The sequence below is a fragment of the Idiotropiscis lumnitzeri genome, chromosome 18, assembly GCF_059441095.1.
Source record: "Idiotropiscis lumnitzeri isolate Australia: NSW breed Sydney's pygmy pipehorse chromosome 18, RoL_Ilum_1.0, whole genome shotgun sequence".
NCBI lineage: Eukaryota > Metazoa > Chordata > Actinopteri > Syngnathiformes > Syngnathidae > Idiotropiscis > Idiotropiscis lumnitzeri.
The window spans coordinates 10,978,638-10,994,250 of NC_142408.1; the positions used below are offsets into that span (position 1 = coordinate 10,978,638).

The window sequence follows — 15,613 nt, forward strand, 5'->3', positions numbered from 1 at the left end:
GAAAAAGAATACTTACTCATATCGAGCAATTTCCCAAGAAATTGTCCATTATAATTTCTCGGGGCAATCAATGGTTTTATTGGAGGTTTTGTTTTTGTTTTGTTTTCAGAGCAGGCTGCATCAGTTCTTGCAACATGGTTTAGTTAGGACAGCACACGCCTGAGTGGGTGTGGAAAAACGCAACTTTTTCTGCTCTAGGTGCAGTTGTGATGATTTCTATGGCCTGAGAATGAAATGACCTGGAATAAGAATATTCACAGGCATGTGTCAATGGTGATTTCTTTGTGTGCACTACAAACGGCTACAGCGTAGTTCTCTATGCACCACCACCTTACGTCCAAAAGTGCCATTTCCCACTTTGACTTCCTCCACGCTTCCTCTTTGGCCACCAACAGCCTCTCAGTTTCTGCGCATACAAGACACCGGGTGGAAAAAGTGTACCATTGGCTGGAAGCTTCTGAAGCAGAAGGATGCCTGGCAATGCAATGCATTTGATGTACAAAAGAGGCCACACCCCTTCCTTAAAAGTGGCTGCACTTTTTCAAAGCGTGCAAAGATGCTCTCAGAAAGGGCAGAGGAATGGAGCCCACCTCTCAGCTCATTGTCAGTTCAGTGGAGCGGAGGGTGCTGTGCATGCGTCCATCTCTATGGCTGCTTAATAGAATACTGAGGAAGGAATGAAGGCTGTGTGACATTGGGGACTTACGAACCGCAAAGGCAAGTGATACATGGGTGCCACTGCCAACATAAATCTCTCACCACATCCTGTTGAAAATTTCTAGACAAGTCTTCAATTGTATAGTGTCACTGGTCGTGCATGATTTTTAATAATGAGAATGGTAATAATATGTCACTTCTAGTAAGCTATTTTTTTCTTCATGGGTGCTTGAAGATGAGGGAACATCCTTATCACGAGAATATTTAAGATGATAACGCAATACTCTTGCATTATATGCATTATAGATTAAGATTGCATTATAACGCAATACGTTTGGTGTTCTGATCACTGTTAAAGAAATTGTTCACATTCATTTAAAAATATTAAAGGTTTTCCAGCATTTATTGTGAACTTTTACAAAGACAACACACACTTCATATATGCAAAACATATTAAATGATTTAGGACAAAGAATCGGAGTCAAACTCAAGGCCCAGGGGCCAGATCTGGCGCGCAACATCATTTTATGTGGCCCGCAAAGGCAAATCGTGGGTCGACTTGACATCTTTCTTTCAAATTGTCTTCGTTTTTTGAACTACATGAACGAGACATATTTGTTGCTAATCCCTCCATTGAAATAAATTTGAAAATAGTTGAACAAACTATTTGCTGGCTTTGGATTTCAAAACTAGTTATCCATCAATTTGTTGTGTGTATGTGTTAATATAAGGCAATTGTAAATTTATTCAGGTCCGTAGCTCTAACGGCGTTCCGAGGGACGCCAAAACCATGATGTGGCCAACGACAAAGATGAATTTGATACCCCTGGTTTACAGTAATGCTTTAAGCTTCTCCGTCAGAGACATATACAGGTCTAGGTGTCGTGACATATTAATGTATCAGTTGCTGTTCAGTTGCTATGGTCCTTTTCTGCTTTGTTCTTTTATTATGTCGTATTGGCTTGATGCTTTAGAGCAGGCATCCGGACCGCGGGATGGTTCGGACCGGACCCATGGCCAATCTATGATTAATTTTTTTCAGGGCGCATTCGCAAACGTTGGCGCTGCAATTCTCGTAAATACGGAAAAGGCGTCACTGATTTGAGCCAATCAAATGTTTTGTTTACGATCCACTGCCAATTGCGCAGCAGACCGAAAGAGAGCGCTGCCTTCCTAAAAAGTTAGCGAGGTCGATGCGTCTTGTTTTAAATGAATGGACTGAGAAATTTTGTTTCGTTCTGGCTGCAGCCAATTCAAAACCAGTGTGCGTCATATACTCAGAAACCGTCGCAACATTGCGAAGCGCCACTACGAAACAAAACACCGCCCTTTTGTGCACAGTTATCCGCTGACGTTTGAGGTGAGCGCACGCAAAAACATCGAACTTCGAGTGCAGTACAACAGATTTTTACATTTTCGTTTACATCCCAGCGGCATGCAAACGAATATTCAGTAAAAGTATCATGGATTTTGGGGAAACATAGAAAAAACATTCAGTTATGGGGAAGTTGTGAAGGAGTGCTTAAATGTGGTTGCACAAACATTATTTAAAGGAAAACACTAAAACCAGATGTGTGAAATGATCTACCAAATCCCAAAGGCCCTGACTCCGTTCCAACCCAGATTTAAGTCACTGGCAGGGCAGTCACAAACTCATTTTTCCTCATTAAGAGAAGTTAAAAAAAATATTCAAAAGAAAAAGTGGTGTCAAAGCTCATTTTGAATTATTTTTTCATGAGGACAGCCATTTTTATTGATTGTGTACTGAACATGTTGACCTGGTTTACTTGGATAATTAGGCTTTCCGTTTTTTTTAGGCTGATAACTCTTTGATTTAAAAAAAAAAAAAAAAAAAAGGTAAAAGATGTTAACTCAATGCTTAGCACTTGATATATTTCTGCAGGAGATATTTTACTGTTTTTTTTCTGGAAGTGGCACCCTTAAATTCCTGGAGCCACATTTTCTTGAATGTGAAATAAACGCCTTATATTTGTTTGACTGGCAAAGGTGTTTAATGGGAACGTTGCTAAATATTTAGTATATAGGTGTGCTCTTTTGAAAAGGACTAAATATTGAAACTATATAAAAATGCGAACATAGGCTAGACATTTCGGGAAGTTGGACTTTGGTTCGGACCTTTTCATTGGAAGAAATTTTCGTCGTGGACCTCTGTGACTTTTAATTGAATACCTCTGCTTTAGAGTATTTAAGTGGGAGTTACTCAGTGACACATTGTCAGTACATCAAGCTTTCTTTGAGTGAGGATCTCAGCTTTCTTCCATGTGTTCTGAATCCACGCCTGCTTGTTCTTACTTGGAATTTTTGTATATAAAGACTTTTTAGTCGCCACTTCCGTCTCCCGTCTGCTTCCGGGTCCGAATCCCGATCCTCAGGTGACACTAAGGTTTGTTACTCATCAGATGGTATTGACAAGTTGAACTGTCATCAGGATGTTTCACAGTTCGTAGACATCTGTATCACAAGGTAGTGAATGTCGAAAAGTACATCTTGTTCCGCACAATTGCTGGTTATCATTACCAACTGGAGAAAAGTAGTGTCGCGTTCCATAGAGTGCTGGCAGCTAATACATCACAATGGGTTGACCACTGGGAACATTCGGGTTTGGAGAAGGGCTGATGTTGTGTGCATTCCAAAGCTGGACCGTGTCAAACAACTCATCTTGTAAAAATATATTCAGCTAGTTATTTATGTTGGCAGAAATGTGATCATGTCAAATTTTAAAAAGCTGCCAAAATCAGTGGAGGTGTGAGCAAGTTATGTATTGGAAGCAATGCTTATTACTAGTGCTGTCAAGTGATTAATTTGTTTTAACTAATTAATCACCAAAAAAATTCCATGATTAATGACATTTTTCAACTACAATTTTTTTGCAAAGCTTGTAACAGATATTTACTTAAATAATATCTTGGAATTGATGCAACATCACTAAATATGAAGTATATTTAATTCAAAGTCTGTTTGAATAGCTTTCTTTGATTCTTGAATACCATCTAAATGGAGACATCATTTTTCTTTGAGACATGGGGTGGGGGGGAACCGGAGCCTATCCCAGCTATCTTCAGGGAGTAGGCGGGGTACACCCTGAACTGTTTGCCAGCCAATCGCAGGGCACACATAGACGAACAACCATCCGCATTCACACTCATACCTAAGGACAATTTAGAGTATCCAAAAAAACTCCTAATATTACACTCTTTTTCTCATGAAAATTTTTAAAATAACTATTACTTGCTCCCTTGTAAAATTGTACTTCTTTTTTCTTGTAGTATGACTCCTAAAAAATGTGTTTAATGGAGAAACTGAAACATGTAAGAAGTCGCGTCCATTTAAAAGAATGGCATTAAGAAATTATTCTACGGCGCGCACAGACAAATAGGCTTTTTCAATGTTCATTTCTGGCCTGCGTGATATAACAAAAATACAAAAATATCTCCAGAAAAGTCCAACGACTCTTTGGCATAATGAGATTAGAAGCAACTGAACGGCTGACATCCTCTTCAAAATTAGTGACAATGCATTAAAAAAAGGCTTTTTTTTTTTTTTGCATGGATTGTTGTCATTTTTTTGAAGAGAACTGTCACCTCTAGTTCCTCTTTTCGTGTTGGGTAAAAGCAAGACATTGTGGTTTGGAGTGTGCTATCCGCTTTTCTTCCCTGGTAATCTTTGCAATTTTCTTACTTTGCTAAGTCATCCAATCAAGACTAGATAAATATAAGTCAAGGAACAACCAGTCACAACAAATTGAATGATATCCACTGTGGCTTTCAACAGTTGCAACTACTGTCAAATTATTAACTTTTTGATTTACCGTATTTTCGCAGTCATAAGGCGCACTTAAAAGTCCCAAATCTTCCCCTATACTAACACAGTCGCCTTGTAAGGCGACTGCGCTCATTATATGGACAAAGTATCACTCGCGCCCATCAACCCTTTTACTCATTGGGCTGTTCGGGGTGCATGTTCGCACACCCTGCTGGACAAAGTGTGAGTCATCTATGCTTCAAAGTGACCATGACTATACATTATGTGACTATGGTGTTTGGGTGATGGTGTGGGAGAAAGCTGGACAAAAGGGCATCTGTCCACAATGTTGTAGTCTGTCTTATCATTTATGTTATTGCAAGCAAGAAACGTCCCAGGTTTAGACAACAGACAAAAAGCCCAAAGCATAACAGCACATCTCTTTAGACAGCCATACAAATCTCTCTAAACAGTCATGTGATTGGCTGAGTCTGAGTGGCTCCCTTAAATGCCCTTTAAGTTACCCCTGCCTGGCTTCCCTGCATTTGGATCCCCACCTACCTCAACCCGGACCGTGACACCTCATCCATATTGATGATGGATTTAAAAACTATATGCAAATGATTATTCATGTCAGAATAATGCTTTATAAACGATTAGTTCAGTATTTACAAATGCTTATTAGTGTGTACTTATTGTTGGCAGAGTGGTACTACGCAGCAGTAGTATCGCATCCAACTATTTTCAGGATCAGAAAGCCAGAATTTCTGTATTGACAGAGGAATAACTACACACAACCTGTCTCATCTGACAGTGTGGAAGAAGTGAAGATTTTATTGTGAGGCTACAAAGGATTTCTCTATTTTTTTGTTCGGACTCCGATTTGTTCGAACTCAGAGTCGTTCGAGAACCGAGGTTCCACTGTATTAGACTTTGAGAGCACATCTTTAACACTTATTATAAAGTGTTACCAAATAAAGTTGTATTGTATGTGCTTCTTCAGGATCTTTCAGCGATCTAAGCCAAATATTTAACGTCGAGGTTCATCGATTAAACAGGATGGCAGCCGACGGGACCCCCTCTCTTGCATGTTGTGATACCCACGCGACTCCTTCAATAATTCAGGTACCTTAAATAAAAAAATTATAGAGGATTTTTTCTGCCTCCGCTGACAGTTCACTTGCAGCGTGCACCTTGCCACCGTCATTTAGACATGTCACGAAAGCTGCCAAAATATTCGTAATGTAACACTCCGCCAACGCAAAGGTTAATTTCAAAATAAACGCTTTCCAATTAATACATTGACACCAATGCAATAGCCTTATACAGCTTTTAGTTTGAAGTTGGTCTCGATGGTGCCGTGCCGGATAGCTTAACTTATCTTTCATTTCGACATTTCGGCTTGGCGAGGTGGCATACAGTACAAAGTAATTGCGACCAACATCAGCACACCAACCCGAAATCATATTCAATAGCTAATTTAGGACACTAAGAGACTACAAATTAAGTTACTATTATTACGTTTGCCGTCATTGTGTGATTTATCATCAGTTTTTCCCTCCTTCGGCCATTGTGGTTTAAAAAAGCAAGAATATATTTTAGATTTTCGAATGGTCGCCAGTTACAACTTTCGGGTGTGTTGATTCCACATAGCGCCGCCCCCTCGCGAGTGAGTATCCAATCACAAAACGCGTTCATCACCACCCTAAGGCCAGCGAGAAGGCTCACTGTAACCAACTCGTGATCTGATTGGCTATCGCAACTTTCTATCAAATCTGAAAGTATTACAAATGCCCGCATGATTGTGTCTGTAGGTCTCAGAAAGAATAGTGCATGCTCCTGGTATTGTCAAACCAGCCTGGCAACATAAGCTAGCGGAATTCTGATTGGATATAAACGCACGCCTAAAAAGACAACACTGGCATATAACAAGACATCAATACAAAGAATATATTTTTTCTTGATTATGTTAGGCCAACAAAGAAGGCCTCCGTCCACCACTGCGCTCTACAAAGATTCAAATCAAATTACTAGTTTGTCACATACCACAAACAAATGCAATACTACAACGAGGAGACAATACTGTGGTAGCTGTTTGTTTCAAGCCTAGTTGCTTAAAAAAAACTTGATTCTCTCTTTCAGAAGTGTAACCATACCAACAAGAGCATACTTGACTCGAGGAGGAAATTCCAAATCTTCACCTTCCTCGGTGTCTTACTGCTGACTGTTCTTCATGTCTGTCTCAGTGAATTCATGTTTGACTCCAACCATCATAAGAAAGTGACAATTCTGATGTGGCACCTACCTAACCTCCATCCCACTGAACTGAACAAGGACGCCGACTTGGTCCACAGTTGCACCCCGCGCTGCAAGATCGTGAGGCAGAAGGCCTTGTTTCCCATAGCAGACGTGGTGGTGTTTCACAACACAGAGCTCCAGTACGGATGGGTGAAACTCCCTCTACACCTTCCCAGGCCACCGGGCCAGAGGTGGGTTTGGTTTACCTTAGAGTCCCCTGTTCACAATGGAGACCTGAGGCGATTTGCAGGTATCTTCAACTTGACTATGAACTACAGGAGGGATGCAGATATTCCCATGCCCTATGGAGAGCGGCTAGCCAAAGAGGCTGAAGAAGATAATCCGCTGCAGGATATGTCACAAAATAAAAGCTTCCTGGCATGTTGGGTAGTCAGCAACTACAGGGATTACTACAGAAGAAGCAAAGTATACAAAGAACTCAGCGCCATAATTCCTGTGAAGGTCTACGGGAAGTGGACAAAAAATGACCTCAGCTCAGAAGCATTGCTGCCCACCATTTCTCGCTGCTACTTCTATTTGGCCTTTGAGAATTCAGAGGCCAAAGATTACATCACAGAGAAGCTGTGGAGGAACTCTTACCAGTCCAGAGCAGTTCCCGTCATCTTGGGAGCGCCGGTTCAGGATTACAAGGACGTGGCTCCGCCTCACTCCTTCATCCACGTTGATGAATTTGCGTCGGTAAAAGAGCTGGCTGAGTATATGCTGCAGGTGGCAGGGGACCAGAAGCGCTACAGCGAATATTTTCAGTGGAAGCGAAAGTGGAAAGTGAATATGGTTGATACCTGGCTAGGCAGAGTGTGTAGGATCTGCACTCACTTTGACCATTTTCCTCCCAACAAGGTTTACACCGACCTGGCTTCATGGGACCAAGCTTCACGCAGAGATCATCCGAATTGATCTGCCTGTGACATACACACAACCCAGCTGCGACAGGTTATGACGTAACCGTGTGTGCTTATGTCTTATTTCTCATCTTATCCCTTCGTACTTACATTTTTTTTCCCCACACGCAAAGTCATCAAATAAAGTGCACGTACCTGTATAAAGTTTGGGAAAACTTGACCCAACACGTTGAAATATCTGCAAAATGATTCATGCCAACCGAGCAGATAGGCGGGATCAAATACATCAATGGGTGACCATTGACGGTGTAAAATAATTGCCCAAAAGAGTTACAATTCAGTTACTATTTTTGAAGATCTTTAGACACAACAAAAAACAAATATACTGTATTGTGAGAGCAAGGGTCAACTACTGAGAGAAGACCAAAATTAATTGTACTGATCCTTCTATTCTGAAAACAAATGCATTTTTTCCAGACTAACAAATTTATGTACCATATAAATCAATCATGCCCACAGATTACTTTTTCTCTTGAGTGAAAGGCAGGATTGAAGAGAATTTAACATTGAACACGCTTTACAAACTATGAAATAAAACTATGAAATACCATACACTGCTTTCATTCTTCTTCCTTGAAGTTCGGTGTGCCTCCATCTAGTGGTTTAAAGTGGAATTACACGCATAATAGGATGAACAAAATAGTTACGAACAGTACCAAAAAAATCCCGATATTCGCAGGACCACCAACCTTGATTCTACAAAGTATGGAGGCTTGCTGTACTGCATGTACGATTGTATTATACTGCCCCCTTGTGGCATACATTAAATGAGGAATACAAACGCTATGGAGCAGTCTTTAGCTGGCTACTGATAAAACGTCTTGCATTTATGCAACATCATCAACAAAATGTGATGAATTGGCTACCTCACCAGTTATTTTTTTTCGTCCATAATCATTATTTTGTTCAAGTTTGACTAGCATTGTTGACGCATGATCAGGAGATGAGGTTTGGATGCCTGGAGAAGTTATTATATAGCAAGTAATTATACAAAGTATGTGTGTATTAATGTATTAGATATGGAAATAGATACTGCACATACTGTAATGTTTGCAAAAAGTAATTTTAAAAATGTCTCAAACATTGTTGCGGACACAATTGAGGCAAACAGAACTGATCAAAGTAACACGCACACAAATTGACAGAAATGTAAACATTTACTATGAGAAGGAAACAATTCATACTATCTAAAACAAAACAGGAAAAAAAAATACAAGGAGAAAAAAAAAAATCTGACTTGGTTTGAAGATGAACTATGTCAAAATGCCAACCTTTAAATTAATTATAATGCATTTACATGATAGAATGTTTCCTATTGAGATTGGCTAAAATGATTGGTCAACTGATGTATTGCATATTTCCAAAGTAATACTCTCAAAACAGGGCACACAAGTAAAATTACTCTTAATGTATTCAATTTGCATTAGGTCAACTGGCATTGGTGGTGTAAAAAGCATAGGAGAAACATGTCAACACTTGTTAGAAATTAGCCATGGACGCTTTGACCCAAGATAAAATGTGGAAAATGTGCAATAAAAGCAGAAAATTAGCAGCAAGGTCCATTTTGTTATCAAAATATTGCATTCAGTTTAAAATCGAAAAAAGGCAATCACATCAAAGAAACAATTAGATGATTAAGTTTACAATTCTTTAAAAAAATAATAACTTGTTAGAAAGGCACTTTTTACAGAATGACAATGTTGCTTTTTTTTTTTGGTCGTGCACTAATCCCCCACCACCAGTCTTTACATCAAAATACCATCCGAAAGAGGTAAAACAACTTAAACCACAGCGCCCCTCATTTACTGTCAAATTAGTTTTCTCAACTAAAAAAAAAAAAAAAAAAAAAAATGTATTCATCATCGGCACGACAAAAACTAAAAGCTGCCTTGCGTCAAATGCACTTTGGTAATCCGGCCTACTGAATAACTTAACATGCATTAGCAAAACACTTCAAGTTGTTGGCGTGGAGTGATCAGTCACACAGTCACATACACACCTGCAGCAATGAAAGCAAACCTTGAACTGTCCCACAACCCTTGAAGGCAGATCAGGCTCGGACCAAGTGGTTCATCCATGGCCTCTATCCTGTCAGGTGACTGAGCAGTCCGGGGTGCAGAGCTTGCTTCAGGACATCGGGCCGATGAAGCGACGGCATGTAAAGCGTTGGCGGCGGGACTCCGGGGTAGCCGGACGGCGGGGGGTAGCCCTGGCCGGGGATGGGAGAGGTGGCCATGTCGAGGGGCGAAGGGCTCGGCTCGTAGAACTGCCCATCACACTCTTCATCCAGAGGCAGAGCCAGACGCTTGCCCTTCTGTCGCCGGTTGCAGAACCACACTCTGACCACCTGCGTGGAACAAGGTTGGGTACGTAACTGAGCGTGGAAAGCATGCTTGCGTTTATGCTGAGTATGATTTGTTTGTCGAAGGTTGAGCTTGACGCTAGAGGTGGGAGTAAGTCACATGAGCAAGTCGCAACTACGGTAAGACTCAAGCGTGACCATAGTTAATGCGGGGGAGGAGACGAGAAAGGAAAAGTAAGTCAGCAGGTAACTACCAAATTCCAAATGTGTCAAGTAGTGTGACCCATGGTGGTGATATGCTCCCAACCCAAGTACATTTTTTTTATTTTATAATGTTATGCATGTGAATGTGCAAACACCACAGGATTTTAGATAATTAGGTAATCGTTGTGAGGTTAATTAAGGCACCTGATCTAGCCATGGTGGTCCTCTGTACCCGTCAGTAGATGACGTGCAGCGCTTTGCATCATATCTGGCTGTAACTGTGCTGCGTGGTGCAGTGTTCAAAACGATAGGACACCTTTTCAAACACCCCCAGTGCAGACTTGGATGCATTTGTCCATGTGCCCCATAATAAAAAAAATAATAAAATTAAAAAAATAAATATGTGGATTCAAGTCTAAAAATTAAAAGTCAAGTGTGTGAAATAAACAGACCCTTATTTAGAATAACGTATGGCATTTTATTTTTTTAACAAATGCATGCATGTGTGTTTACTGCTATTAATGCATCTAACACTTACTGTTAATGTTTTAATATGCTTCATCTACATGCATAGCGCTAAATTGGGGCTATCAACCTATCAGAAATGTGTCTCACGCCTGTTCAGCCCCCTTGTAATTTATTCGCATAAAAAAAATTTTAAAAAAAATTAAAAAAAAAAAAGCCAACATCCGAAGGTTCACAGGTAGCCATTCTGTGCCAATACAATTCCTGTTCCCGCGTTTGTGCAACAGTTGTACCCTGTGGGTGTTTGTGAGGGGCGGAGCAAGTCTTTTATGTACTTGCACGTTCAGTAAGAGTTAGTACGCGCTTGCAAAGTATTTCTCGATGTATTGATAAAATGTATGAATGAAATACCATGTTCTAATCCTTTAACATACATCTGAATCAATATGTTCGTACATGTATGCAATTACTTTCAAACGCGTACCCAATCAAAGCTGGAGCACTAATAAATCCATGTATCACGATATACACGAAAAACACTTTAGTCAAAAATAGCCCAAATACGGGTACAAACCGTTGTCGTTTTTGTCAACATTGCCAAAAATTTCGTTCATGCTAAGCCAAGCTCCGCCCTCCGCATTAGCACACCGTCGTTTTGGAGAGAAGCGCTTTCCTAAAAGTGAATCAAGCACTGTAGGCTATTTGGTTGTGATAAACGCAAGCTGTAACAAGTAAATAAGACACATGTTGGAGATAGTTTGTACTTGTGGTATTGTATTAGAACAAGTCTACCACAAGTCTATGTTGTTCTAACGTTTTTATTTTGTTTATTACTGTTGCACTGTCACCACATGATCTGAACTTTCGATCAGAACGTCTTTGCTATTGGGAGGAAACCTTGTGTCGACTAAAACTGTCATGAATAGGAATGACTAAATATGTCAAAAACTAATAAGCATCTTCATCCCAAAAACTAAGACTAAATATAAAATGCCTGCCAAAAGGACTCTTTTTTTTTTCCCCCCATAGTTGCGTTATTTTTTAACCCACCGTTTTTAGAGTGACGGGTTATGGGGGAACAACAAAAGACTTACATCTCTCTCCAGTCCCAAGTCATCTGAGATGTGAGTGATCTCTTGAGTGTTGGGTTTGGGACACTTGACAAAGTAAGACTCCAGAGCCGAGCGAACGGCTCCCTCCAGGCTGGTCCTCCTCTTCCTCTTCCTGGTGTCCACAAACACTCGCTCGATCTTGTACATCTGAATGAGCACACAAACAATTTCCATCACGGCCATACCTGTAAGATCTCGGGACAAGGTCAAGGTTTTGAAGACTATGCAGGCGGTCACAATGGCAGCGAGGGGGCTTCCATTGAGACTCTCAGCGGGACGTCGGCTCACGGTGAAAACCCCCCATTGGATGAGTTTGTCTGTTGTCTTGTAAAGTAGACGGCAGATGTGGAGACAGGACTTACATCTTGGGGATTTTCCGACGTTTCGGCCTCATTGAGCCATCTCTGGAGGAGGGGCTTCAGCTTGCACATGTTCTTAAAGCTCAACTGGAGAGCCTCGAAGCGGCAAATGGTCGTCTGGCTGAACATCTTACCTGGGGACGTAAAAAAAAAAAATTACATGATTTAAGCGGGGTACACGCATACCAACAATTTTGCAGAATAATCTTTCCTGAAGAGTAAATGTTAAAACTGCACATACATCTACAATGCTAAGTTCTTGTGTGTGTGTGTGGCCAACATTAAGTGGTTGGTTATGAGATTGTGACGCAAGACTGCACAATATCCAAATAGGAAATGATCTGAAGTTTAATATGTCTGGAAACACAAATGGGAGTAACCGGTTATAGTGAGTGATTATAAAACATGTCATTGACCAGAAAACAGAAGAGTTTAACCATTGTAAGATGATGGTTAACTTCTACTGCAGCTGCACCGTGGCACCATTCTGCCTCTTATAGGTCAGTCTTAGTACTACAGTGTGAGTAATGTGCCAACGGATAAAATGTTAAAAAAAAAAAAATCTGTATCGAGTGTAGTGTTGCTCTGAGTGCTATATTTGTAGTCCAATGCTTTCAGCACAAATATGAATAAAAATAAGTATAGCAACGCTATGCAGGGATACAGGGGCCTTGGCCACCTGTAGGAAATCTTATTGACCATTTGTCTTCCCTACAAAAAAAATATGAACTTTAATCTCTCTAAAATATACAATTACATTGGTTGACCATGTGTATCAACTTACCATACAGGTTGCCCAACGCAAGGCCAACATCAGCCTGAGTGAAACCCAAAGTGATGCGTTTGTGTTTCAGTTCTTTGGCAAACTGCTCCAACTCTTCAGTGGAAAGGTTTTCCTAAAGCATGATGTTGAATCAAAAGTTTTCATGGACTGGAGTCATACGCGCACACTCTCATTTGATTTAATCATTTGTTTCAAAGCGCAAAAGCTTACCTCTTCAGAGTCACTACAACCACCGCTGGACGAGCCGCTGCTTGGCGTCGACGAGGGCGGGTTCTGGCCTTGAGGGCCGGAGGCCCCCGGGCCGCTCGTTTGGCCGAAGAAGGCGTTCGCCGGCACGCCGTTGCTGGGCGGCGACGGGGACATTGATGGAGACGACGCGGAAGACGTCGACGGATTCTGGTTGCTGCTTCCTCCGCTGCCGGGCGGCGTGAGGTGACTGATACCGGGCCAGAAGGACGGGTTCCAAGGGCTCGAGTAGAGGACGCCGGGGGGCATGGAGGCGGAGGCCGTCGGGTACTGTTGGACTTTGACCGCGCCCGAGTATTCGTCCCCGGTGTCTTTCTCCGTCTTGATATCGGAGAGCTTGATGATTTGCTCCCGGCTCTCGGATATGGGGGGGCTCAGGTTGGTGGGCTGCGTGGACGCGGTTACACAGGGTACCTGTCCGATGTATTCGGGCGCGGCGAACGGGTACCAATGTTTGGGCTGGCCGAACTCCCCTGCCTGAAGCTCGGAGGCCCGATAGTCGCCGGCGCCCATCGACGGAAAGGGGAAGAAGCCTTGCGCGGCGGCGGATGGCAGGCCTCCATAAGGGGGTTGCTTGTAGAGCACACCCGCGTCTGGCAGGGGCAGCTGATGGAAGGACGAAGCCCCGAGGCCCTCTTGGCCCAAAATGTGCGCGCAAGCCCGGCTGAAGTCATACGGGCGGGTTTGACACTCCGAGCTTGGACTGTGGGATCTTTCGGCCATCTTGGTACTTAAACTTATCTTAATGGGAACGACACCCAAAGCGCTTGGTTAACGCAAACGTCCAAGGTTGTTGGTGGGCAACCGGGTCAACATTACCGCTGAAATGACGGCCGGCTCTCGGGGATCCAGTTACGGCCTCGGCCTTAAAGATCGAATGTGCTCTCCGGGTTGGTATGCACACGTTTTGCCAAGGGTGGAGGCCTTTGGTCTCGTCGCTCATTGGCTGCCGCGCACAATTACGCGCAGCTGAAGGTGAATTTGTCAATGACCTTGGTAGCCCTGCCCCCCCACTCACACACGCACACACACACAAACACCACGGTGGGCGTGGTCTCATTTAAGCAGCAACAACTGTAAAAAGTCAAAACTTTTTTTTAATGAAAACGCATCTACAATGCTAAGTATGTGTCACACATGGATTCTAATGATTGTTTAGACGATAGAGCATTTCACAAGATGGCTTTGATATTAAAATACACGTCATTAGGCCTTTTGTTCTTCAAGCCTAATAAAATAAATGGCATATATTGTCATTCTGAATTACATGCATGGATTTATTCGTTTTTCTTTTTTTTTAAGACTCTCAGCGACAGTGTTGAGTTCATCCTCATTTAATTTTTTTGAACTAGTGAATGTATAATGGTTACAGGCTCTTTTTTTGATGACTTTGAAGGATTATCATGTGCAATGTCTTTTAAATTACTGTGTTTTTAATTTGTGATGTAGTTTGTGAGTAATACATCCATGTTTTTCCCCACAAATAATTACCGTACTTTTATATTGTAATAATGTCTTTTATTTAGTGCTCATTAGGACATTAACGAGTCATTATAAAATATATAATTTTTAATTCCTATTTTTATTTTTTATCTCTTAACATTTCTAGTTTTATATATTGTTTGATGTTTAACATTTTGTAAATTTGTTAAAGATTCCATGTTTTTATTTCACATATTTGTGTATAATGCATATTGCCGTTTTTGCTTTTAAATCACCGTATTCACATTTTTCTCCGTGTTTAATTAAACTGGTCAACACATTTTTGACATCATTTTTAAATCAGAGATGCAAGTAAAATTTTCGAGATTATCGTTTCTGCCAATTCCGTTTTTTTCTCTCGCACAACAGGCTAATAGAAATATAACATAACTAAATGAGAGTTGCCTTTGACGGCAGCTACAACTATAATCTGTAACATTGCAATATATTTCGTAAGATTCATGAATTAAGGGTTAGGAGAACAACAGGTGGAGTTTTCGCTTCTTCCTGAAACGTCTCATATATATAAATACGTGATAAAACCCGTATTGCGCAAATCTTTATAGGTCAAATTAAAAGAAAATAAAATACCCCACGGAGAGGCCCTCACGGCCCGGGCCCGCCCTTGCGCGCACAGATGCGCTCCCCCGGCGCGCGTCGTTGGCCGCAGATTGCAGCAGGAAGACGCGCCGCGGGGAGGGAGCGGAGGGGAGGGGGGCGCCATTGTACCGGCCCGGCCCCGGGGGCACCCTGTGGATTGCAGATCCCGAGTTGCGATGGTCGGCCATTAGCTCCTTTTCACATTGAAACAATACGTCTCGGCCCTTTGATTTCGCCCCACACCCTACCTTCACCGTACCACCCACCCCCTCACTCCTCAACCCACTCCTATGAAACAAACACCAAGCTGCAGTTTCACTCTGCAGGTTTGAGAAGATGTTCAGCCTGCAAGTCTGCAAGTGGCCCAGGTGAAAGTTGTAAAACTACTTACTGCCACATGGCATATCACACCCAGCTTC

General features: G+C 41.8%; 2 protein-coding genes across 4 annotated transcripts; one reads left to right on the plus strand and one right to left on the minus strand.

Moving 5' to 3' along the window:
- Window positions 1-565: 565 nt before the first annotated feature.
- Window positions 566-10,112, plus strand: fut7 (fucosyltransferase 7 (alpha (1,3) fucosyltransferase)). Of its 3 annotated transcripts, XR_015839700.1 has the most exons (4): window positions 566-717; window positions 5,423-5,544; window positions 6,562-7,685; window positions 9,736-10,112. XR_015839700.1 is itself a non-coding variant. In XM_088280732.1 (3 exons), exons 2-3 carry the CDS (start codon window positions 5,479-5,481, stop codon window positions 7,633-7,635), a joined length of 1,140 nt encoding a protein of 379 aa, XP_088136858.1. In that variant the 5' UTR covers window positions 566-717; window positions 5,423-5,478; the 3' UTR covers window positions 7,636-7,947. The 3 variants fall into 3 exon arrangements, 2 of the variants coding, with proteins under 2 accessions (XP_088136858.1, XP_088136859.1); XM_088280732.1 differs by lacking the exon at window positions 9,736-10,112 and having other exon boundaries at window positions 6,562-7,947; XM_088280733.1 differs by lacking the exons at window positions 566-717; window positions 5,423-5,544; window positions 9,736-10,112 and adding an exon at window positions 2,929-3,050 and having other exon boundaries at window positions 6,562-7,947.
- Window positions 8,685-15,410, minus strand: pou5f3 (POU domain, class 5, transcription factor 3). Its single transcript, XM_088280731.1, has 5 exons — window positions 13,077-15,410; window positions 12,867-12,978; window positions 12,086-12,216; window positions 11,706-11,870; window positions 8,685-9,987 (listed from the first exon to the last, which is right to left on the minus strand). The coding sequence occupies exons 1-5, from the start codon at window positions 13,833-13,835 to the stop codon at window positions 9,724-9,726; spliced, it is 1,431 nt and encodes a 476-aa protein (XP_088136857.1). The 5' UTR covers window positions 13,836-15,410; the 3' UTR covers window positions 8,685-9,723.
- Between the last annotated feature and the right edge of the window lie 203 nt (window positions 15,411-15,613).

Excerpts from the sequence above, each read along its gene's own strand:
- pou5f3 (XM_088280731.1), bottom strand. The coding sequence starts at position 13,835 with ATGGCCGAAAGATCCCACAGTCCAAGCTCGGAGTGTCAAACCCGCCCG. Across the intron at positions 12,979-13,076 it reads GTTGTAGTGACTCTGAAGAG|GAAAACCTTTCCACTGAAGA; the intron begins GTAAGCTTTTGC and ends ATCATGCTTTAG. Across the intron at positions 9,988-11,705 it reads ACTTGGGACTGGAGAGAGAT|GTGGTCAGAGTGTGGTTCTG; the intron begins GTAAGTCTTTTG and ends TGTTCCACGCAG.
- fut7 (XM_088280732.1), top strand. The coding sequence starts at position 5,479 with ATGGCAGCCGACGGGACCCCCTCTCTTGCATGTTGTGATACCCACGCG. Across the intron at positions 5,545-6,561 it reads CGACTCCTTCAATAATTCAG|AAGTGTAACCATACCAACAA; the intron begins GTACCTTAAATA and ends TCTCTCTTTCAG.